This window comes from Odocoileus virginianus, chromosome 16, assembly GCF_023699985.2.
Source record: "Odocoileus virginianus isolate 20LAN1187 ecotype Illinois chromosome 16, Ovbor_1.2, whole genome shotgun sequence".
Classification (NCBI taxonomy): Eukaryota; Metazoa; Chordata; class Mammalia; order Artiodactyla; family Cervidae; genus Odocoileus; species Odocoileus virginianus.
In genome coordinates, this window is record NC_069689.1 from 42,705,391 (window position 1) to 42,728,620 (window position 23,230).

The 23,230-nt window shown below is 45.7% G+C and overlaps 1 protein-coding gene across 2 annotated transcripts in view; it reads left to right on the forward strand.

The window, feature by feature from the left end:
- CHSY1 (chondroitin sulfate synthase 1) overlaps positions 1-22,824 on the forward strand; it is an 89,048-nt gene extending 66,224 nt beyond the window's left edge. For both annotated transcript variants that reach the window (XM_070478128.1, XM_070478129.1), the window contains one exon: positions 19,832-22,824. In XM_070478128.1, coding sequence (XP_070334229.1) covers positions 19,832-21,424 — 1,593 coding nt within the window. In that variant the 3' untranslated portion in view covers positions 21,425-22,824. The remainder of the gene's footprint in view (positions 1-19,831) is intronic.
- Positions 22,825-23,230: the final 406 nt, after the last annotated feature.

Sequence of the window (23,230 nt, forward strand, 5' to 3'; positions counted from 1 at the left end):
GCTGTGGATAGGATGAAAGTGAGAGTGAAGGTCACTCAGTCATGTTAGATTCTTTGTGACCCCAACGGACTATACAGTCCATGGAATTCTCCAGGCCAGAATATTGGAGTGGGTAACCTTTCCCTTCTCCAGAGGTGATCTTCCCCACCCAGGGATTGAACCCAGGTCTCCCGCCTTGCAGGCAGATTCTTTACCAACTGAGCCACAAGGGAGCCCCAGAATGCTGGAGTGGGTGGCCTTTTCCTTCTCCAGCAGATCTTCCTGTCCCAGGAATCTAACCGGGGTCTGCTACATTGTAGGCAGATTCTTTACCAACTGAGCTACCAGGGAGCCCATGGGTAGCATACCATCGTTAACTGTAAACTTCTCCCACTTGGGAACTTTGGTATCTGCAAAACAGCTCAAAGATATTGTGTGTATACCTTGATGGGGAATCAGGACCTTACCCCACAGCTGTACTGTGGTTTCTCTTGGCTCTTTCTACCTTGTCTTGCATCACCTCCCTTCCCTAATTAGCAGCTGCTTGAATTTACCAGTTGGAACTCAGAGAAGGTCTTAGAGGCTGAATGAAGCCTAATTCCTGTAATCAGATTAATGGGGGACATAGGAAAGCTTTTATACCCAGGAGCCCCCACAGGGCTCTGCTCAGAATCTTTGTCTCATACGTGAATAAAGATGTGTGCATTAGAACGAATATCTTCCAAGTGTCAGCGGAGTAGTTGCTGTTGTTCAGTCACTAAAGTCATGTCTGACTCTCTGTGACCCCATGGACTGCAGCACAGCAGGCTTCCCTGTCCTTCACCATCTCCCAGAGTTTGCTCAGATTCTTGTCCATTGAATCGGTGATGCTATCTAACCATCTCATCCTCTGCAACCCTCTTTAGGGTAAGTGATTCTCTTTTTTGCATTTTATAATGGCGTGTATTACTTTATAATAATTTTTAAAGGTTTGAAAATAGTCATCATGAGCAATTTAAGTGTTTCTGCAGGATGGCATTCAAAGAATCACCTGGCTTACAGTGGAGGTTTTTGAAATGAAGACTACACTTCATTCATGAAATCCCCCCCCCCTTATTTCATTTAATAAGTCTTTAATAAGGAACACGTTGTGGATCTATTCAGAACTTACGGCAGACAGGTGGATGGCATATTTTCTTGGCCTCCTTTTCAGAAATACACTCTTGAAGTAGATTTCTGACTTTAAACACCCCAATGGTTATCCCCTTCAACCCCGCTCACGGCTCTCACTGTCTCCCCTTCACCTCAACCAGACACACACACACACACTGTGGGAGGCTGTGACTTCATTTAGAAAGAGTGACAAGGTTAGAAAGTGGGGTGTGCAGGAGCTCAGAGACCATTTATGTGTAGTGGTTCTTTTCCCAGTAGGAGTAGCAAGTTCTTGGTGTGATTAAATTCCACTGCATTTGGTGTTTAGGAGCAGTTATCACATTTTCTTTCTGTGCTGTGCTTAGTCACTCAGTCCCGTCTGACTCTTGGCGACCCCGTGGACTGTAGCCCACCAGGCTCTGTCCATGAGGATTCTCCAGGCAGGAGTACTGGAGTGGGTAGCCTGTGCCTTCTCTGGGGGATCTGGAGGCAGATTCTTGACCAGCTGAGCTACCAGGGAAGCCCATTCTCTTTCCAATACTTGATTATTAGTTATATTAGCTTGCTAAAAACTTCATTTGGGTTTTTCATACAATGTTATGGAAAACCTGAACTTTTTGGCCAACCCAGTATGTAGAGGTGCAGAATATTGGGTAGGAAACAAGGGCCCTAAGGGCAAGATTGATGGCTCAAGAGTTGTATTGGCCACAGAATTCAGAGGAAAATTAATTTAGAAGTTATCATTTAAAATGCATTCATTAAAATATATTATTTTGAAACGTTATCTAGCCTGCTTAAATGTATCTCAGCAGAGGTCCACTGTGTGAAATGTGTTGATAGGTGAACAGGCTAAAAAACAAGAGGGTAAACTCTTATTTAGTGGAGATAACTTTACCAGGAATGAACTTTCTCATCATTCTGTTTTCTTTCAATTTAGAGTACCCCAGGCCCATGTGTAAATAAACATTAGTGATAAAATAAAAGTTACCCTTTCTTGTTTTTACAGCCAGTTTTCTTTTCAGCTTTCTGACTTAGAGATTCCTTAACTCCTGTTTCTAATAATGGTTTTGCTGTCCAACACTCAGTCACTCCATCCAGAGGGCATGGGGGAAATTACTCAATACTTTTAAGCTACTTCTGCTTTAAAGACAACTGGGCTGGCACTTGGATCCCACTTGGTTCTGGTGCTGGGCCAGGGCTGGCGGCTATGGACTGCCTCTAAGCAGCTTCGAGGAGGAAGGAAGTGGGTGGAGAGGGCGGTATGGGATCTGCACCAAATGCAAGTGGCACTGTCCCTGAAGAGGCCCCTCTCCCAGCACACCCCTGGTGCTGAGACTCAGTGCCCTCCCCCCGGTGCTGAGACTAGGTGCCCCTGGCTGCTCCATGGTGAGACTCAGTGCCCCCGGCTGCTCCCTGCTGACACTCAGTGCCCCCCGGCTGCTCCCTGCTGACACTCAGTGCCCCCCTGGTGCTAAGACTCAGTGCCCCCGGCTGCTACCTGCTGAGACTTGGTGCCCCCAGATGCTCCCTGCTGAGACTCAGTGCCCCCTGGTGCTGAGACTCAGTGCCCCCGGCTGCTCCCTGCTGAGACTCACAGTGCCCCCCCCCCCCCGGTGCTGAGACTCAGTGCCCCCCGGTGCTGAGACTCGGTGCCCCCGGCTGCTAACTGCTGAGACTCAGTGCCCCCGGCTGCTGCCTGCTGAGACTCAGTGCCTCCCCTGGTGCTGACACTCAGTGCCCCCCAGTGCTCAGCCTCAGTGCCCTGGCTGCTCCCTGCTGAGAGGCAGTCCGCACGAGGCTGAGTCAGCAGCAGTCACCGCTCCAGCAGGGCGGGACGTCGCTGCTGGCCCTGCCCCCTCTTCCTTGGTGCTAGGATATTTTGTGTTGTGCGTACATCAAATCAGGGCTTCTTCATTCTTCTCTTTGCTCTTATACTGCCTGGCAAATTTTGGTCCCACTGTGTGTGTGTGTGTGTGTTTGTGTGTGTGTATGTTAACTCACTTCAGTCTCTTTGTGACCCCACGGACTGTAGCCTGCCGGGCTCCTCTGTGCATGGGATTCTCCAGGCAAAAATACTGGAGTAGGTTGCCATGCCCTCCTCCAGAGGATCTTCATGACCCTGGGATCGAACCCAGGTCTCCTATATTGCAGGTGGACTCTTTACCACGAGCACCACCTGGCAAGCCCCTTTGGTGTACACACACACAGACACACACTTAATCAGAAAGTTTGCAGTAGTCACTTCCTGCTTTTAAACCTTTGATAAGATCATGCTGTTAAAATTCTGTCCATCTCTCTTCCCTCCCCCCTTCTTTTCACAGAGGTGCACACACACACACTCTCTCTCACACTCTCTCTCTGTTATGTAACTAACTTACATTGGCCCCACAGCCACATGAAGGAGCCTCGCTGTGAGCCGGCCTGGAGGCACTGTAGTAGGACCTGTGGGCTGGAGGAGACACGGCCCCTGGGGCCCGGAGCTCAGGGAGCCGGCCACGGTCTGCTCTGGCAGGGTGGGTGAGTGCGGAGTGGACGGGCGCCAGCTCCCGGGAGCGCGTCCTCTCCTGTCTGACCTGCTGCGCCCTCTGCAGCACGCCCCTGCCCAGCTGCTTCTGACCAGGCTTGGCTCTGATAGCCCCTGGCTGAGCGCCTTCCCTTCCTGAGTCTGCAGAGCCCCTCTGCCCAGTCTCCTGCCTTCTGGTCCTCAGCCTCCTGTGTCACCTGCTCTTTGCACACTGCCTGTTCTGGCCCTGCAGGGTGAACCCCCGAGAGCAGGGCCCACCCCACCCCCGGAGGCCCAGGGTAGCTGCTGACGGCCTGCACCGCCAACCCCACCTCACCCCGTGTGTGAGATGCGCGGGGCAGCAGGACCCCCACAGCCTTACACGTGAGCCCGTGCCGAGTGCTGCACAGACCCTCCCAGAGGCGCCGCTTACTAGTGCCTGCCTGCCTTTATGGGTTGGAGGTGAGAGGCCTCTGTTACAAAGTCCAGTGCGCCTGAAGAACCCTTTGGAGGAAAAACCCTGCATTCTCATGTGTAACTTCTAATAACAGAGTTCTGTTGAATGGTTGTATGAGAGAGGTAGGTTGTCTTAGAATTTATTTTATTAAAATATAGTTGATTTCACAGTGTAGTCTTAGTTTTTGGTATAGAGTGGAGTGATTCAGTTATGTGTGTGTGTGTGTGTATACGTAGTATGTGCATGTATCTTTGTGTCTATATATTTTCTTTTTCATCTTTTACATTATAGGTTATTACATGACACTGAACATAGTTTCCTACACTATACAGTAGGTCCTTTGTTGTTTATTTTATATATAATACTTTGTATCTACCAATCTCAAACTCCTAATTTATACCCACCCCCCCTGCACTTCCCCCTTTATAACCATAAGTTTGTTTTCTGTGAGGCTGTTTCTGTTTTGTAAATGAGTTCATTTGTATCATACTTTAGACTTTACATATAAGTGATATCATATGATATTTGTCTTTCTCTGATTTCACTTAGTATGATTATTTCTAGTTTTGGCAACTGAATCATATTCCATTGTGTATATGTGTCTGTGTATGACATCTTCTTTATCCACTCATCTGTTGATAGACATTTAGGTTGCTTACATGTCTTGGCTATTGTAAATAATGCTGCCATGAACTTGAGGCACATATATCATTTTCAGTTAGTTTTCTTTGGATATATGGCAAGGAGTGGGATTGCTAGATCATGTGGTGATTCTACTTTTAGTTTTTGAGGAACCCCCATGTTATTTTCCATAGTGGCTGCACCAGTTTACATTCCCACCAATAGTTATAGGAGGATTCCCTTTTCTCTGCATCATCTCCAGCATTTATCTAACTGGTATGAGATGATCAGCTCAGTCGTGTCGGACTCTTTGCTATCCCATGGACTGCACACGCCAGGCCTCCCTGTCCATCAACAACTCCCAGAGCTTGCTCAAACTCATGTCCATTGTCGGTGATGCCATCCAACCATCTCATCCTCGGTCGTCCCCTTCTCCTCCTGCCTTCAATCTTTCCCAGCATCAGGGTCTTTTCCAATGAATCAGTTCTTCACATCAGGTGGCCAAAGTATTGGAGCTTCAGCTTCAGCATCAGTCCTTCCAATGATTTTTAAGCTGGTGCTGCTTTTTACTTGTTATGTTTAAATATTGTCTGGAGCGCTTACTGTTAAGTGATTAATCTTTCTGTCCTCATTTGTGTGATGTGAGAAATGATGTTCATTTATTCAGCAAGTACTGATGGGGCAAAGGCTTATGAATAAAACTAGGTTTTCCCTCAAGGGGTTTAAAGTTGTAAAGAATGTGTGAATTTGTGGAGAGAATCAAACGAAATGAAAAGGAGCATGGTGTCTCGTAATAGATGGTCAGAAGCTCAAAGAATACATGTTCTCTTTCTGTAAGGCTTTTTAGTTTAGATTACTGTCTTAAAGAACAAAAGATTGTACCCATTGTGATAGTTAATCACTTGCATTTTTATTTTCACTTAACCTCTTTCCACAAAGGATCTGAAATGTAAAGTATTTTATATGCTTATCTAAATGGTTTATTTTGTCTAGAGCAGTAAGTAGATGGATGAACCAAGGAAAGAATGAAAGAATTGATCATAAATAACAATCCAGAGAAAAAAGATCTACTGTTTCCCCCAGAATCTGTTTTAATTAACATAAATATTTTGAGGACTTTTTTTTCCCTAGTGGGTGGCCTGTGTTTTGTTTGTTTGTTTTAAGTAATAAGCTCCATTTTTTGTAGTTTTAGTTTGGAAGCAAAATGTACTGAGTTCCCATATACCCCAGCCCTCCTAGCCCACTGCACAAAACCACCCCCATTATCAACATCCCTCCAAAGTGGTACATTTATTACAATCTATGAAACTGCATTGATACATCGTAATTATCCAGAGTCCATAGTTCACCTTAGGTTCCCTCTTGGTGTTGAACATTCCCTGGGTTCTGAGGTGTGCGTAATGCCACGTGGCCCGCATTGTAGCATCATGTGGAGTCGTTTCCCCGCCCTCACCTGTTCATGCCTCTCTCTCACCTGCTGGCAGCATCGGTCTTTCTATTGCTCCTCAGTTTTGTCTTTTCCGGAATGTGGTGCAGTTGGTATTACATGGTATGCAGCTTCTTTAGGTGAGCTTCTTTCACTTAGTAATATACACTTAGAGTTCTTCCATGTTTTCTCACGGCTTTATAACTATTCTTTTTAGTTCTGAATAGTATTCCATTTTCTGGATGCATCACCGTTTATCCATCCACCTACTGAAGGACATAGGAGAAGAGAATAGCAACCCACTGCAGTGTTCTTGGGCTTCCCTGTGGCTCAGCTGGTAAAGAATCCACCTGCCTTGGAGACCTGGGTGCGATCCCTGTGTTGGGAACATCCCCTGGAGAAGGGAAAGGCTACCCACTCCAGTATTCTGGCCTGGAGAATTCCATGGACTGTATAATCCATGGGGTCGCTAAGAGTTGGACACAACTGAGCAACTTTCCCTTTGACTTTCCAGTAATCTTGCCTGGAGAATTCTATGGACAGAGGAGCCTGGAGGGCTACAGTCCATGGGGTCGCAGAGTCAGACATGACTGAGCAACTAACACAGTCTGAAGGACATCTTGGCTGATTGCAAGATTTGGCAATTATGATCATCCATGTGCAGGTTTTTTTTGTGGATACAAGTTTTCAGTTCAGTTTGATAAATACCAAGAAGTGCAACTGTTAGATCATACAGTAAGAATACATTTAGTTTTATAAGAAATTGCCAAAATGCCTTCCAACAAAGTTTTTCTTATAATCTTTTGTGAAAGAAAACTTTAAGAATTCAAGGGTTTGTGTGGTAGTTGTGTATTGAGAATCCCTTCTCAGACTTAACCCAGGTTGTTTTAACCCCACAGAGTTCATTAAACTTGAGCATCCCAAGCCCACTCTTGATTCACTAATTCAACTGCATATTCCTCAGTGCTGTGTTCAGTTCAGTTCAGTCGCTCAGTTGTGTCCGACTCTTTGTGACCTCATGAACCGCAGTTAGCCAGGCCTCCCTGTCCATCATCAACTCCCGGAGTTTACTCAAACTCATGCCCATCAAGTCGGTGATGCCATCCAGCCATCTCATCCTCTGTCGTCCCCTCCTCCTCCTGCCCCCAATCCCTCTCAGCATCAGGGTCTTTTCCAATGAGTCAACTCTTCGCATGAGGTGGCTAAAGTACTGGAGTTTCAGCTTCAGCATCAGTCCGTCCAGTGAACACCCAGGACTGATCTCCTTTAGGATGGACTGGTTGGATCTCCTTGCAGTCTAAGGGACTCTCAAGAGTCTTCTCCAATACCACAGTTCCAAAGCATCAATTCTTCAGCACTCAGCTTTCTTCACCGTCCAACTCTTACATCCATACATGACCACTGGAAAAACCATAGCCTTGACTAGACGGACCTGGCTGAAATACTGACTTGAATGTGTGAAACAAATCTGTAATACACACCGTTGGTTCTAAAACGGTGGCTCTGCTTTGTGAGACGTGCAGGGTAACAGCTGTGCTTCCCCCACCGCCCCCTCCCCCAGTCTGCTTGCTGCCTTCACCTGGTGGCCTTATCTCGCAACTACAGCTCTCGTCATTCATTAGTCCCTGATAATTTAAAAGCCACTTGAATCTTTAGGGGGGGGCTTTGGTGAGATATTACTTGATAAACGTGGAAAGTTAAATGCTACCAGGACTTACCTGGCAGTCCAGTGGTTGATAAGACTTTGCCTTCCAACACAGCAGGTGCAGGTTCAATCCCTCTTCAGAGAGCTAAGACTCCAGGTGTCTTGTGTCCAAAAAACCGAAACATAAAGCAGAAGTGACACTGTAACAAATTCAGCTTTACAATAAATAAAATATTTTAAAATAAAATATTAATGGTACAAAATATCTTTAGACAGAATGAGATTCCATAACGGGTCAAGAATAGACTTTTGAAAAATCCTAGAAGGAGATGAGGGAGAAGGCAATGGGACACCACTCCAGTACTCTTGCCTGGAAAATCCCATAAACGGAGGAGCCTGGTGGGCTGCAGTCCATGGGGTCGCGAAGAGTCGGACACGACTGAGCGACTTCACTTTCACTTTTCACTTTCATGCATTGGAGAAGGCAGTGGCAACCCACTCCAGTGTTCTTGCCTGGAGAATCCCAGGGACGGGGGAGCCTAGTGGGCTGCTGTCTATGGGGTCGCACAGAGTCAGACACGACTGAAGTGACTTAGCAGCAGCAGCAGGAGATGAACTATAGGCCATATTTGGCCCACAGACTTACTTTGGCCTGTGTGTTTCTTTTTCTAGTTTGAACTGGTTGCTGAGATTTAAAAGGTAGATGATTCTACACAAAATAGCCAGATTTTTAGCTTCTCTTTAAAAATCTGGCTTCACAGGACTATATTCCTGTATGTCCTGCTCTCCTGACTCCCTCTTGTTTAGTTTTATTTTTGTTCTGCTTTGTTTTTTGGTCAAGTGTGAGAGATAGTGTGTCACTTGTTGACTGGAGCTAGTTGCTGGTTCTGTGAGTGATGGGTCAGCACAGGCCAGTGGGGGCTGGACCCGAGTACCTGCTGAGTCGCGTTTCAGAGGGAGCTCCTCACTTGTGTCCTGTGTCAGGCTGTTCAGTGCTGGGCCCTGTTGCATGTGAGAGAGAGAGAGAGTGTGTGTGTGTGTGTACACGTGCTCACGTATCCTCTGTTTGTGGCCATTAGTGTATGTGTGTGTATCCTTTCTTCATATGTGGCCTTGTGAATTTTCCCTGCATGGTACAATGCCTTTAGTATGAACGTTTAGTCAGGTATTTGGTGCTGTATTTGATAAGACTTTGGTCATTTAAAGATAGTTCTGCATATACTTTTATTGTCTGATGTAGAAGTCCTAAATTACAACCAACTGTTTTCATTTACTTTGCCAAGATTAATTCTCAATTATTTTGAAATGTGTCAGGCTTTTTTAAAAGGTTGTTTTTAAATTTCAAAATTTAACACTAACCATTCAAGACACGCATATAGTTCTTTTTTTTTTTTCTTTTTACCATTAAAGACCCAGCTTAATTCCCATGGAAAACTTACTTTCTTGAATAGAGTCTTTAAAACACTAAGCACCTAATCCTTGAACTTAATTGGATGAAAATTGGCAAAGCCTACACAAAACTAATTAGAAGAGACCTAATAGGGACATGTAGAGTAACCATATGTGTTGAGAGCTGGGAACAGGCCCAGTTTATACCAGTGATCTTGACCTAATTATCAACAGATTTCCTCTTCCATCTCAGAAGATCCTGCTTCAGGCAGTAAAGTTTCTGGAAACCCTACCTGCAGGTTTATGACATTATTAATTTAAGTATTTAAAACTTGTGAATATAGTTATTTTGAAACTATCACTAGTTATGGTCTCCTGACATTTACACAATCCATATTTTATTTAAATCAGTTCTCAGGACAGAAGGGTAAGAAAAATTCTGTGCAGTGAATTAAAACATTGCATAAGTCACAGTTAGAAATAGCTGTCCATCTGGAGCAGTGATAGTCTATTGATGTGGCTGAAATATGTACTTAATGATGACATTAATGTAAACAGTTAATGGGAAGAGTCTTGACTTAATGAGAATGTTGATGTTCATTGCGGAGGACAAGAAGGACATTTGCTAATGAAGACCATTGAGGTGTTTGTTAACTAAAGATTAGACGTGAGTAGTTGATAGTTATTCCCAGCTGGCTAGAATTTCCTGGGAATAGAGTGACCTTGCTATTTATTAACCCCTTTCAGATTTACAATAGAATGACTCAGAGTCTTGAAACATCTCCCGGAAAAGAGAGAGATTTTCTGGAATCCAAGATTATGGGGCTGCTTTGTAGATCAAAGATTAAGGGCTGTTTTATGGACACTGGAAATTAACTTCAAACATTCAGTGGTACTCCATCTTGAAAAGCCTTTAGAGTATTTTCAAAAAGGTATTCCTTGTGATTATTAAATAACTTATATGCATTGATTTGTGTTTTCTTCTGCAGTGCTTTTAAACTTTGCATTTTATAATTTTCCAAAGAATATGCCAAGTAATAGATCACTGAAATAACTTGTTAATAATAAATCCTTGCTCTAAATTCGGTACTATGCAAAATACATATTCTTTATTACCAACAACTTACATAGTTGTTACCTCTAGTGTTACTAAAGTGAACTGTTATGAATTTCATATTCTTAACTCTTTTTATTTATAGCGTAATTGGAGGTTTGTTTTTATGAGATGGAAACAGTTCACTGGGATGTGTTGTTACCCTTTAATACAGTTTGATATGGTAAAAGTAGAATCCTGTAACATCCTGATGTTATACCTTTAACCATATCAGGACGGATGGGTTGAAGAACATCAGGGCATGACTATGGGACTGGTTCTACAGTTAGCACATGAGAGCTTAGAATTCCTCACTTTGAAGGAACCTCTATACAGTCATTTTATAATGAGAAAACTTGAGGCCCAAAAAATTCAAATGACTTGTCTGAGGTCTTATAACTTATTGGTTATAAGCAGTAAGTATCAGTATGTAGTCTTATTTTTTACCCTTTATTCTTTAAGTTGTTATATTCTAAACTTTCTTTCAGAGAAATGATAGTTTTATTTCTATTATCAGAAAATTGCCAAGTTTTCTTAATGATATGGTTATTCCTCTTAGAGACTGAAAAGTTCGTTCCTGTTGAATCCAGAAAATTCCCTGGAGTTCAGAAATTAAATCTTACCTGCATTTTACCTGCTTAATGGGGAACATTGTAGTAAGCAGTGGAATTAGCTATCGTATGAGGAAAAGAGGGACAACGGATAGGTGGTATAGATGATCAGCTTAATGATCCAGTTATTTCTCATTCAAGTGCCTAAGAGCAAAATGGTTCAATTTCATCCCACCCACAACATGCCTTCTTAAATGCAAGTGGACACCTTCAAAGAAAAGCAAAAGGTAGGAAAAACCTGAATAACAGCGGGGAAACTAGTCAAGGTAAAAACAAAGATAACTTGAGGAGAGCTTTGCCAGAGATTCCAAAATCAAATGCAGATACCTGAACTACTACAAAGGCAGAAATGAGACCTGTGAGTGCTGAGGTGGGCTCGGCTGAGCCGTGGACTGGGCGACGTGGGGTGCAGTGCTGAGGGGTAAATGCCGGGGGCCCTGACCCCCAGCCAAGGCCGCCCCACAGGCCTGCGCAGGTGGGTGGGAGGGCAGCATCTAAGCACGGGCTGCTTCTCAGGACCTCCCTCCAGCCCCCGCCTCCTTTTCAGGTTCAGGTCACAGAGCATTCTCCAGCCTTCTTCCCTAACCTGGCCTTCATATCTCACTGACATTTTTACTTTGAATTATGCTTTATTTTTCTGTTCTTAATTTGGAAGTTCATTTGTTGTATATATTTCTCTCTTCAAAAGTTTCCTGAAATCTGAATTTTTCCTCCTCCTCTCCTATTGTGCCACATTGAGGGTGAGAAGAAAGTGATTTCTTACCTCTGCATGGTATAAGGCTTTGTATAGAAGTTGAAGGAGATTCCTAAATGTGCTAAATGACCACGATGTGCCAAGGGAAGCCAATTCAGGCAGGGTCTGACTATTGCCATTAATACACTTATGTGTAGGTGCATGTCATCACCTGTTATATTTTGTCTACTTCTCTGTAAAGTATTTGCGCCTTCATTTGCCCTTTTAGAAAGGGAGCTATTTCACTGGCATTTATTTGACTTTTCTTAAGATCCTAGCAAGTATGTCACTCCATCCTGTGTGCCAAGTGACTGGCTTCTTTGTCTAAAACATTTATCTTGTAGCAGCATTAGTGGACCAAGTCAATCACTTGGAGTGAATTGAGAAGGGGAAGCACTAGCTAGCCTGGGTATAGACTTGGCCTTCTTTGGAATAAAATAAGTGCTTCCTCCCCTAAATACACACACACACACACACACACATGCACAAATGTGTATACGCGCTCTGTCTTGCAAGAGATTTCTTCTCAGTAAAAGAAAAACAGAATATAATACAACATTTCTTTCAGCCAAATCTTAGCCAGAAGGTGCTTACAGCAACTTTACTATAGCTTAAAATTCTCAGTCTGCAGTGGTTCCAGGGGATCAGAAGCCTGCTAGTCAATAATTTTCTCTTCTCTGTATTTATGCCTTCAGCACACTGAAACTCTGTTGCAGGTAAAGCTGGTCTACAGTTCAGTCACTATGAAAGTAATGGCCATGGACCGCTTCTAAATCATTCTGAGAAATGTTTCCCTGAAAGTGTTTGGAAACATGGTGTCGTATTGAGTCTGTAAGAACTATCAGTCATGCGTGGAAGACCTGCTTTCACAGAGGACTCCTGATGGACCTCGCGCTCCTCATGCAGGGTTTTGATAGCCAAGAATAAAACGTGCAGTTGTATACTGGTGTCTGGGGAATGAAAAACAAGTGACAGCTATATCCTTCGGTGGCCTGCATTCTCTTTCAGAACATGCTGCTGATTTTCAGGTTTTAGTATCCTGGTCAGTAGAACACAGCGGTATTGTATTGTGTCTGTCTGCATCCGCTATGTTCGTGTTTCTCCATACTTGCTATGCTTCAAGACTGCTGTGAGTCGTTAATTCAGGTTGAGTATCTTGCAGTGTGTCAAGCGCTGTGCTGGACTCTGGAGATGCAGGCAGTGAGCCGTATGTGCACTGGGACCCTCAGCCTGCTGCCCAGCTCTCTGTCCAGTCTGTTCCAGCTGCTAGAACAGAAAGACTGCAGACTGAGTGGCTTAAACAGCAGCAGTTTCTCACAGTTCTGGAGGCTGGAAGTCTAGGATCAGAGTGTCAGTGTTGTGGGTTTGGTAGGACTCTCTAGGTGGTTTGCACACAGCCGTCTTCCTGCTTGTGTCCTCTCTTCCCTTCCACCCCCCTTGTGAGTGAGGTCCCCTGTCTCACTGTGGGCCCTACTCTCACGGCCCATCTAAGCTCAGGCACCTTCCAAAGGCCCTCCCTCCTGACAGACGAGTCTGGGGCGACACAAACCTGCAGTCCACAGTACCGTTCTGGGAGGACTTCCTGGCATTGTCCTTCTGGGCTCTCTTTTCTTCCTTCTGCATTTTCCCCTTGTTTCCCGGATCCTGTGTCATCTTTCCAGACTTATCCCCTTGTTCTGGGTGGGCACATCCGCTACCTGTTTCTGGGGAAAGAATGGATGCAAGGTGAAATGTGAGTCCTTGAATTCCTGGAAGTGTTTCTTCCCTCTTACTTGACGGATAGTTTGGTTGGGAAGAGAATTCTGTATGAGGAAAGAATTTTCACTTCCCACTTTTGAAGGTGGGAACTAAATTATTCTCTAGTTTTGTGTATGTTTAGTGCCACTCCAGTTTCTGAATTATTTATATGCAGCCTTTTTTTTCTCTAATAGTTTTACCTGTAACGTTCCCAATCTGTATTCTGTTCTGGGCACTTAGGATTCAATCCAGGCATCTGAGCACTTTCATTTTAGACCCTGTTTTTGTATTTTCTTCCCCATGTGCTTTCTCTTTCTAGAATGAATACATTTCTCTCCTGTGTTCCATTTTTGTTTTGGTTTTTCTATTTTCTGGTGTATTCTTCAATTTTATCTTTAAACTCTACTCTTTTTGTTTTGCTATTTTATTTTAATTTCAAGAGCTTATTTGTTTTCTGATTGTTCTTTTCTACAGTATTCTATTTTTGTTGTACAGATACAGTAGCTTCTCTTTGAATACCTTGTAGTTTTTGTTTTGGTTGCAGAGTTTTTCTTCTCGTCCCATTGGAACCCTCTTTCAGTTGCCTGATGGTCTTGGCTGTTGACCGTCACTTGAGACTGAAGCATTGAAAAACTTAAGTGGAAGCTCTGGAGGCAAGATTTTTTTTAACTAGTATCTTTGCTGTCTCCCTGGTGGTTCAGATGGTAAAGAATCTGCCTCCAATGCAGGAGACCTGGGTTCAATCCCTGGGTTGGAAAGATCCCCTGGAGAAGGAAACGGATACCCACTCCAGTATTCTTGCCTGGAGAATTCCATGGACAGAGGAGCCTGGCAGGCTACAGGACAGGACTGAGCAACTTTCACTTCACTTCCCCCTGTTGTCAGCTTTGAACTTATCTCTACCCAGGTGTTCACATTTCATTTTTGGAGAGATTGAACTTAAGGCTTATGTGCTTATCAGTGAAGTAACCCCAGAGGAATAAAGAAAGCTAACCTATAGACAGGGAAATTCAGGGATAACTACTGTAAATGATTTATGCATTAAGAAACCACCAGTATTTGCTCCTCACCAGTGCTAGTTTACTTGGAACAATCAACAGGCAACTCTACATGAATTCTGGCCAGAGACCCATCATCTAAATGCCAGAGTGACTGGGAGCGAGTTTCTAAAGATGTTGGGCGTCTGCAACCAACGGCCTCCCTCCGCTCCTGAGATGCTCTGTGGGAGGAGCTGTGGGGCTGTACCTGCTCCGTGTTCCCCGCCCTTCCTCTCCCTGCTCCGTGCTCGCCGCCTCTCCTCTCCCTGCTCGGTGCTCCCCGCCCCTCCCCACTCTCCCTGCTCCGTGTTCCCCGCCCCTCCCCACTCTCCCTGCTCCGTGCTCCCAGCCCCTCCACTCCCTGCTCCGTGCTCCCCGCCCCTCCTGTCCCTGCTCCGTGCTCCCAGCTCCTCCTCTCCCTGCTCCGTGTTCCCAGCCCCTCCCTACTCTCCCTGCTCCGTGCTCCCCGCCCCTCCTCTCCCTGCTCGGTGCTCCCCGCCCCTCCCCACTCTCCCTGCTCCGTGCTCCCCGCCCCTCCCCACTCTCCCTGCTCCGTGCTCCCAGCCCCTCCGCTCCCTGCTCCGTGTTCCCCGCCCCTCCCCACTCTCCCTGCTCCGTGCTCCCCGCCCCTCCCCGCCCCTCCTCTCCCTGCTTGGTGTTCCCCGCCCCTCCCTACTCTCCCTGCTCCGTGTTCCCCGCCCCTCCCCACTCTCCCTGCTCCGTGTTCCCCGCCCTTCCCCACTCTCCCTGCTCCGTGTTCCAGCACCTCCCCACTCTCCCTGCTCCGTGTTCCCAGCCCCCACTCTCTCTGCCCCATGTTCCTCGCCCCTCCGCTCCCTGCTCCGTGTTCCCTGCCCCTCCTGTCCCTGCTCCGTGCTCCCAGCTCCTCCTCTCCCTGCTCCGTGTTCCCAGCTCCCTCCTCTCCCTGCTCCGTGTTCCCATCCCCTCCTCCTCTCCCTGCTCCGTGTTCCCATCCCCTCCTCCTCTCCCTGCTCCGTGTTCCCAGCCCCTCCTCTCCCTGCTCCGTGTTCCCAGCTCCCTCCTCTCCCTGCTCCGTGTTCCCATCCCCTCCTCCTCTCCCTGCTCCGTGTTCGCATCCCCTCCTCCTCTCCCTGCTCCGTGTTCCCATCCCCTCCTCCTCTCCCTGCTCCGTGTTCCCAGCTCCCTCCTCTCCCTGCTCCGTGTTCCCAGCTCCCTCCTCTCCCTGCTCCGTGTTCCCAGCTCCTCCTCTCCCTGCTCCATGTTCCCAGCCCCTCCTCTCCCTGCTCCGTGTTCCCAGCCCCTCCTCTCCCTGCTCCGTGTTCCCAGCCCCTCCTCTCCCTGCTCCGTGTTCCCAGCTCCCTCCTCTCCCTGCTCCGTGTACCCATCCCCTCCTCCTCTCCCTGCTCCGTGTTCCCATCCCCTCCTCCTCTCCCTGCTCCGTGTTCCCAGCTCCCTCCTCTCCCTGCTCCGTGTTCCCAGCCCCTCCTCTCCCTGCTCCGTGTTCCCAGCCCCTCCTCTCCCTGCTCCGTGTTCCCAGCCCCTCCTCTCCCTGCTCCGTGTTCCCATCCCCTCCTCCTCTCCCTGCTCCGTGTTCCCATCCCTCCTCCTCTCCCTGCTCCGTGTTCCCAGCCCCTCCTCTCCCGGCTCCGTGTTCCCAGCTCCCTCCTCTCCCTGCTCCGTGTTCCCAGCTCCCTCCTCCCTGCTCCGTGTTCCCATCCCCTCCTCCTCTCCCTGCTCCGTGTTCCCATCCCCTCCTCCTCTCCCTGCTCCGTGTTCCCAGCCCCTCCTCTCCCTGCTCCGTGTTCCCAGCTCCCTCCTCTCCCTGCTCCGTGTTCCCATCCCCTCCTCCTCTCCCTGCTCCGTGTTCCCAGCCCCTCCTCTCCCTGCTCCGTGTTCCCAGCTCCCTCCTCTCCCTGCTCCGTGTTCCCATCCCCTCCTCCTCTCCCTGCTCCGTGTTCCCATCCCCTCCTCCTCTCCCTGCTCCGTGTTCCCAGCTCCCTCCTCTCCCTGCTCCGTGTTCCCAGCTCCCTCCTCTCCCTGCTCCGTGTTCCCAGCCCCTCCTCTCCCTGCTCCGTGTTCCCATCCCCTCCTCCTCTCCCTGCTCCGTGTTCCCATCCCCTCCTCCTCTCCCTGCTCCGTGTTCCCAGCCTCTCCTCTCCCTGCTCCGTGTTCCCAGCTCCCTCCTCTCCCTGCTCCGTGTACCCATCCCCTCCTCCTCTCCCTGCTCCGTGTTCCCATCCCCTCCTCCTCTCCCTGCTCCGTGTTCCCAGCTCCCTCCTCTCCCTGCTCCGTGTTCCCAGCCCCTCCTCTCCCTGCTCCGTGTTCCCATCCCCTCCTCCTCTCCCTGCTCCGTGTTCCCAGCCCCTCCTCTCCCTGCTCCGTGTTCCCAGCCCCTCCTCTCCCTGCTCCGTGTTCCCAGCTCCCTCCTCTCCCTGCTCCGTGTTCCCAGCTCCCTCCTCTCCCTGCTAGGTGTTCTCAGCTCCCCCACTCTCCTTGTGCTCAGCCCTGAAGCTCCCCCACCCCCTACCTTTTGCAGCACCAGTATCTTTTCCCAGGGTTCTCAGGATTAAATAAACTGGCTTACTCTTCAGAGCAGTCTGTTAGGTTTCAACTTCCTTCATGCTCCATTTTCTCAGAATTTGGGGACATTTCCTGTCTACTGTGTCTGTGTTTGTGACCCCATTCTCTTGGTCCTTACAAGTTTATTCCTTTTGCATTTCTTTATTCTCTTTTAAGAACATTTGGGAAGGAGCCTCTTGTGGATTCTACCACTCATATTTTAGCCTTAAGCCTCAGATTTATATTTTAAGAGGACTGGTTTTGGTACTGTGCAGAATTGAGGAAAAAACAGAATTCTGTGAGGAGGCCCATTGGGAGACCGAGACATCAGCCAGCAGGGCGGGAGCAGAGCAGAGTTGAGACGCCCGTGCAGATAGGGTTGGCAGTGCAGGGTGAGGAAGGAGCCCACCTGCTTCAGAGCATCCTCAGTGTTGGAAAGCAGCTTTTACGGCCAGGCTGATGGCCTGCTGTGTCTGAATTCTTGAAGATGTAAAAGGGACCTTTCCAAAACAGTCATGGTTCTTCGCGCTCATTTTCAAAACTTTGGAAGTTATAAGCAGACAAAATGGAAATAATTTGTAATTATAACAAATATTTAAAGTCTCTGCCAAAATCGTTAGGAAACCTTCCATCATATAGCTTACAGTGGTGACTGTACTTTTCCCTGACCTCAGAGCATCGGGTTTGCCGAGTTCTTTGCTGTGATGAGGATGTTGCTTGACGTTTGAGTGACTCTTCTCATGAGGTGGAGTCCTCAGGAGGAGGAAGTGGGGTCAGGTGTCTCGCCTAGCTAATTTGATGTTGTAAAGGCTGACCTTGTTAAAACTGTAAGAATAACCTCAAGTTATTGGGACATATAGGGGTTAGGGTCAGAGGAAGGAAATAATTGAAGGTATTTGTTTCTTATCTTTAGCATCTGCAAAGGGTTTTCCCCAGTGTTTCTTCATGGTTTTGAATCCTCAGAGGACACTCACTTGTCACCTTGGAGCCATGTACTTCTTCCCCAGAAATTAGCCCAACTAGAAAATGAATGGTGAAAATACTTTCAATAGGAATTTCATTAAAGTTCTTTTGTTGTGACCTGTCTAAAGAGTGAAACTAAAAGCAAGTTAAATTCTTATGGTCCTTATGATCATCATCCAAACCTTGTCACTTTTCTTGTTTATCATTCTGTGGCCTGTCTATCCAGGCTGGAGGAGTTCAAGCATCAGTTACTGCAAGCCATCTCAGCAAATCAGGTCATTTACTAAGTTGGGTGTTTTAAGTAATTAAGTGCTGTTTGTGCTAAGAGAAACAGCAAGTGGGCACTTGCACACATGTGGGTGAGCACCCTGCGTGCCTGCTGCTCAAGTGAGAAGGGTGGTTCTGTCTCCAACATTAGAGACACACTCTCTGCTTCCTTTTCTTTCTTTCTTTTTTCGCTTGACTACCTGTTCCACTTAACTGTAACATTTGGAAATTATTTCAGTGGATAATTCCATGTGCACACGCACTTTGTATGCTGATTGTAGATGACAAGGAGAGCACAGTCGGAAATGATGAGTTCCAGGCTGGCTGCCTGTTCCAAGGACAGGATGTAGGTGGTCCGCGTCCAGCAGACTCCCGGCTCCAGGGAATTGAGCCAGTGGGTGTGCGCAGAGCCCAGCTGCTCAGCACCAGGAGCATTACATGTGTGCCTTTTTCCCCCCTGCTTAAGCCATTCTTTGAAAGTATTTCTCTTTTTTTTACTCTTATTGGCTTCATTTATTGGTAGCCTGTGGTAATTGTATAGAAAAAGAAAATGCGGTGTAAAAACATTAATCTGTATTTTTCTATTATAACTTCAGTGGCTCAAGAAAAAAAAAAGTCAAAAATACAACTGTCCAGAGGCAAATAAACTCTTGATCCAAATCCATGTACCCTTGTCAAGAGTTAGTTTTTACTAACATGTTCAGAAAAACAAAGTTGAGCCACAAATGAAACAAAGGCTAGGTTATCAGATACCAGCTGCAAACATTATTTTTACTAAAACATTTTTTGCAAATTTTTAAATTATTGGTTTTAGAAGGCTTTGTAAAGGTCATCATTCTGTTGCTTGAATGTACTGGATAATTAAGTATATTCTCTATCTAGCTTGAGGCAACAGACCTTGTTTTGGCTGAAGGACCTCACACTTTTGTTTCCCCAGCCAGTGTCCTAAGACAGGGAGAGCAGATGGGGTAACAGTCCCCCTTGCCTTGCCTGCCCTTCAGCTCTGCACTGGTGCTTAAGACCTGGTGGCCAGCAAGCCGGCCCTCTCAGGCCTGCCTAGGAACACACAGATGATTAAGGGACTCTCAGAGTGTGGTCCTGGCAACCTCGCTGACCCTTGGTTTTACCACAGCATGCCCTGCCAAGTGGCAGGCCTCTTTCTGCATGTGGCTGGGTGGTTTTCTTTCTGCTCAGCTCCCTGGAAGCAGCATTTGTCTGTGCTCGGCTCATTCTCCTGGAGTTCTCCTTTTCACCCCACTGATAGCGGTGTATTCCTGTTTCGATGGCAGTTCCTGTGAGTGCCAGTCTTCAGGGAGGGGACCTTGGCTCTCTGGTCCCCTTCCCAGGTTTGGTGGGGGCTAAAGGTGGCGTTCTCTTCCAAGTATGCTGAGTTGGTGCACTGTGAGCTCAAGATTGTACTTTTACTTTATGAAAAAACTTTTTTTCATAGTTCTATTTGCCTACATAATTGTATTGACCAACTTGGTTATTGATGAAGTCTTGTTTCTATAAGCAGTGTACTATTCTTCTACTCTCACTGGACTGCTGATTTCGAGCTTTACCTAGAATCTTAGGTATGCTCTGACTCATTTAGAAAGATTTATAATACAGAGTATGCAGATATATAAGAACGTACAAGAAGGGGGGGGGACACTCAGCCACATATTACTAATAGAAATCTTATTTATTTCCTCACAGATGCAGCAGCTTTTTTATGAGAACTATGAACAGAACAAGAAGGGGTACATTAGAGATCTCCATAACAGTAAAATTCACCGCGCCATCACACTGCACCCGAACAAAAACCCACCCTACCAGTACAGGCTTCACAGCTACATGCTCAGCCGCAAGATCGCTGAGCTTCGCCACCGCACCATCCAGCTGCACCGTGAGATTGTCCTGATGAGCAAATACAGCAACACCGAGATCCATAAAGAAGACCTCCAGCTGGGAATCCCTCCTTCCTTCATGAGGTTCCAGCCCCGCCAACGAGAGGAGATCCTGGAATGGGAATTTCTGACTGGGAAATACTTGTATTCAGCTGCTGACAGCCAGCCCCCTCGAAGAGGAATGGACTCCGCACAGCGCGAGGCCTTGGATGACATTGTCATGCAGGTCATGGAGATGATCAACGCCAACGCCAAGACCAGAGGGCGCATTATTGATTTTAAGGAGATACAGTACGGCTATCGCCGAGTGAACCCCATGTATGGGGCCGAGTACATTCTGGACTTGCTGCTTCTGTACAAAAAGCACAAAGGGAAGAAGATGACGGTCCCTGTGCGGAGGCACGCGTATTTACAGCAGACCTTCAGCAAGATCCAGTTTGTGGAGCACGAAGAGTTGGACGCAAAGGAATTGGCCAACAAAATCAATCAAGAATCCGGATCCTTGTCCTTTCTCTCAAATTCCCTGAAGAAGCTTGTTCCCTTTCAGCTTCCTGGGTCCAAGAATGAGCACAAAGAACCCAAAGAGAAAAAGATCAATATACTGATTCCTTTGTCTGGACGGTTTGACATGTTTGTGAGATTTATGGGGAACTTTGAGAAGACGTGCCTCATTCCAAATCAGAACGTCAAGCTCGTTGTTCTGCTCTTCAATTCTGACTCCAACCCCGACAAGGCCAAGCAAGTTGAACTCATGAGAGACTACCGCATTAAGTACCCTAAAGCTGACATGCAGATTTTGCCCGTGTCTGGAGAATTTTCAAGAGCTCTGGCCCTAGAAGTGGGATCGTCCCAGTTCAATAATGAATCTTTGCTCTTCTTTTGTGATGTTGACCTTGTATTTACTGCAGAATTTCTTCAGCGATGTCGAGCAAATACAGTTCTGGGCCAACAAATATATTTTCCAATCATCTTTAGCCAGTACGATCCAAAGATTGTTTATAGTGGGAAAGTTCCCAGTGACAACCATTTTGCCTTTACTCAAAAAACTGGCTTCTGGAGAAACTATGGGTTTGGCATCACTTGTATTTATAAGGGCGATCTCGTCCGAGTAGGTGGCTTTGATGTTTCTATCCAAGGCTGGGGGCTTGAGGATGTTGACCTTTTCAACAAGGTTGTCCAGGCAGGTTTGAAGACATTTAGGAGCCAAGAAGTAGGAGTAGTCCATGTCCACCATCCTGTCTTTTGTGATCCCAACCTTGATCCAAAACAGTACAAAATGTGCTTGGGGTCCAAAGCGTCAACATATGGGTCCACACAGCAGTTAGCTGAAATGTGGCTAGAGAAAAATGACCCAAATTATAGTAAAAGTAGCAATAATAATGGCTCAGTGAGGACAGCCTAATGTCCAGCTTTGCTGGAAAGGACATTTTTTAATTAATCTAATTTATTTTTCAAAAATTTTTTTGTACGATCAGTTTTTGAAGTCCATACAAGGGGATATATTTTACACATGGTTTTCTTACAAAGGACTCCTTGAAGATTGAGCTTTTTGAACAAAAATGTGATCATGTTTGCCTTTTGAACACATTTTCTTGCTAAACATTATGTAGCAGACATGCTTAATTATGACTTGAAATGTACCTGAGGAGCAAAACTTTTTTTTAATATTTCTTTTTCAGACCTCTTTGCTATAGTCCTATGGCAGAAAACATGAACGTTACTGCAAAGTATTATTGTAACAAAACACTGTAACTCTGATAAATGTTTTGTTTTGACTGTTAACTTTGCACAGATTCTACCTTTTGTCTTTTTTACAACATTTTTTTTAAGCCATTTCATGTTCCGGTTGTCAAATATGGAAATGTGATAGTAACTGTGTCATCATCCTCAAGAGCTTTCCAAACGTGGTTGTTTCCCCAAAACTTGTCTCATTTTTCAAAACAGGGGAAGCAGGAAAACATAATAAGATAGACGGCTGTTCTTATTGCAATTAGTGTGGCCTGATGGACCTGGCATTAGATTTCAAGAAGGGTCTGGCACTTTTACTTCTCCAGACCCTTCTTTTTAAAAGATAAAATATAAATATTTAGAATGGCAAAGAATTATTACCATAAATCTAATGTATGCAAGGTTAAACAAAATAAACAGAACTTAACCCTAATGAAAGCATTGGGGGGAAATGTATCTGATTTTGTTCACTTCATCCTATCTGTGTTATGTTGACGGAGATGGGTGTCTCATTTTTAATTACTGTTTTGTTCTATCCTTTGTATCTGAAATACCTTTAATTTATTTAATATCCATTGTTTAGAGCTCTACCATTTCCCAAGTACCCGTTAGTTATTAGTATTTATGTGTATAAGGAGTGTTTAGTATATTTTATTTGCAGTAAACTGATCTCCAAAGATTTCTTTTTAAAAACTCTTCCCTGTCCTCAATTTTTACATTCCTTACTGTTTTACTAAATATTGAGTGTTCTTTGATAATCCTGGTGCTCATGTGTTTTGGGGACAAAAGTGAAATGAATCTGTCATTACACCAGAAAGTTTGTTTTAGACTCACAGAACAAATGTGCCTTAATAAATTTTTTTTTTCATTTAGATTTCAAACAGTAATAGTTTTGTCATTTTAATATACATCATTGGAGATCTGCTTATTTGTAAATAGCCTCTTGCTCATTTGGAAAAATAAACCAGTGGACAATATTTTTCTATTGTACTTTTCAAAACCATTTTGTCTCATTACTCCTGTTTTAGCTGAAGAATTTTATTACATTTGGATAGTAAAAACCTTAAACACTGACTCATAAGGTTTTTCAAGTTATTTGAGGGAAATATTTATGTGCACTGCAGTTGGGAATGAAATGAAACTTTCAAGTGCCTCTTTCTTTTTTTGCTGGAATGAATGCGTCATCTTATGTTGTTCTTAAAGAACTTGCTGAATCTGTGTTTTATAGAACAAAGGTCTTCAAACCAGATCCAGGCCCCCTCTGGCTTCTTGATATAAGTGTATCTTTCAGGGAGCCTTAGTGAACCTGCTAGGCCCCTTAGAATCTGCATTTTAACAAGTGCCCACTTGCTGGTACTGTGCATAAATGTGCTCAGGATTTTAGGGTGGATCTATCTACAGAATAAATTGCCCACAGTTCCCATATAATCTAAGAATCAAACAAAGTAAGATCTTTGACGCCAAAGCAGCAAGCTTTGTG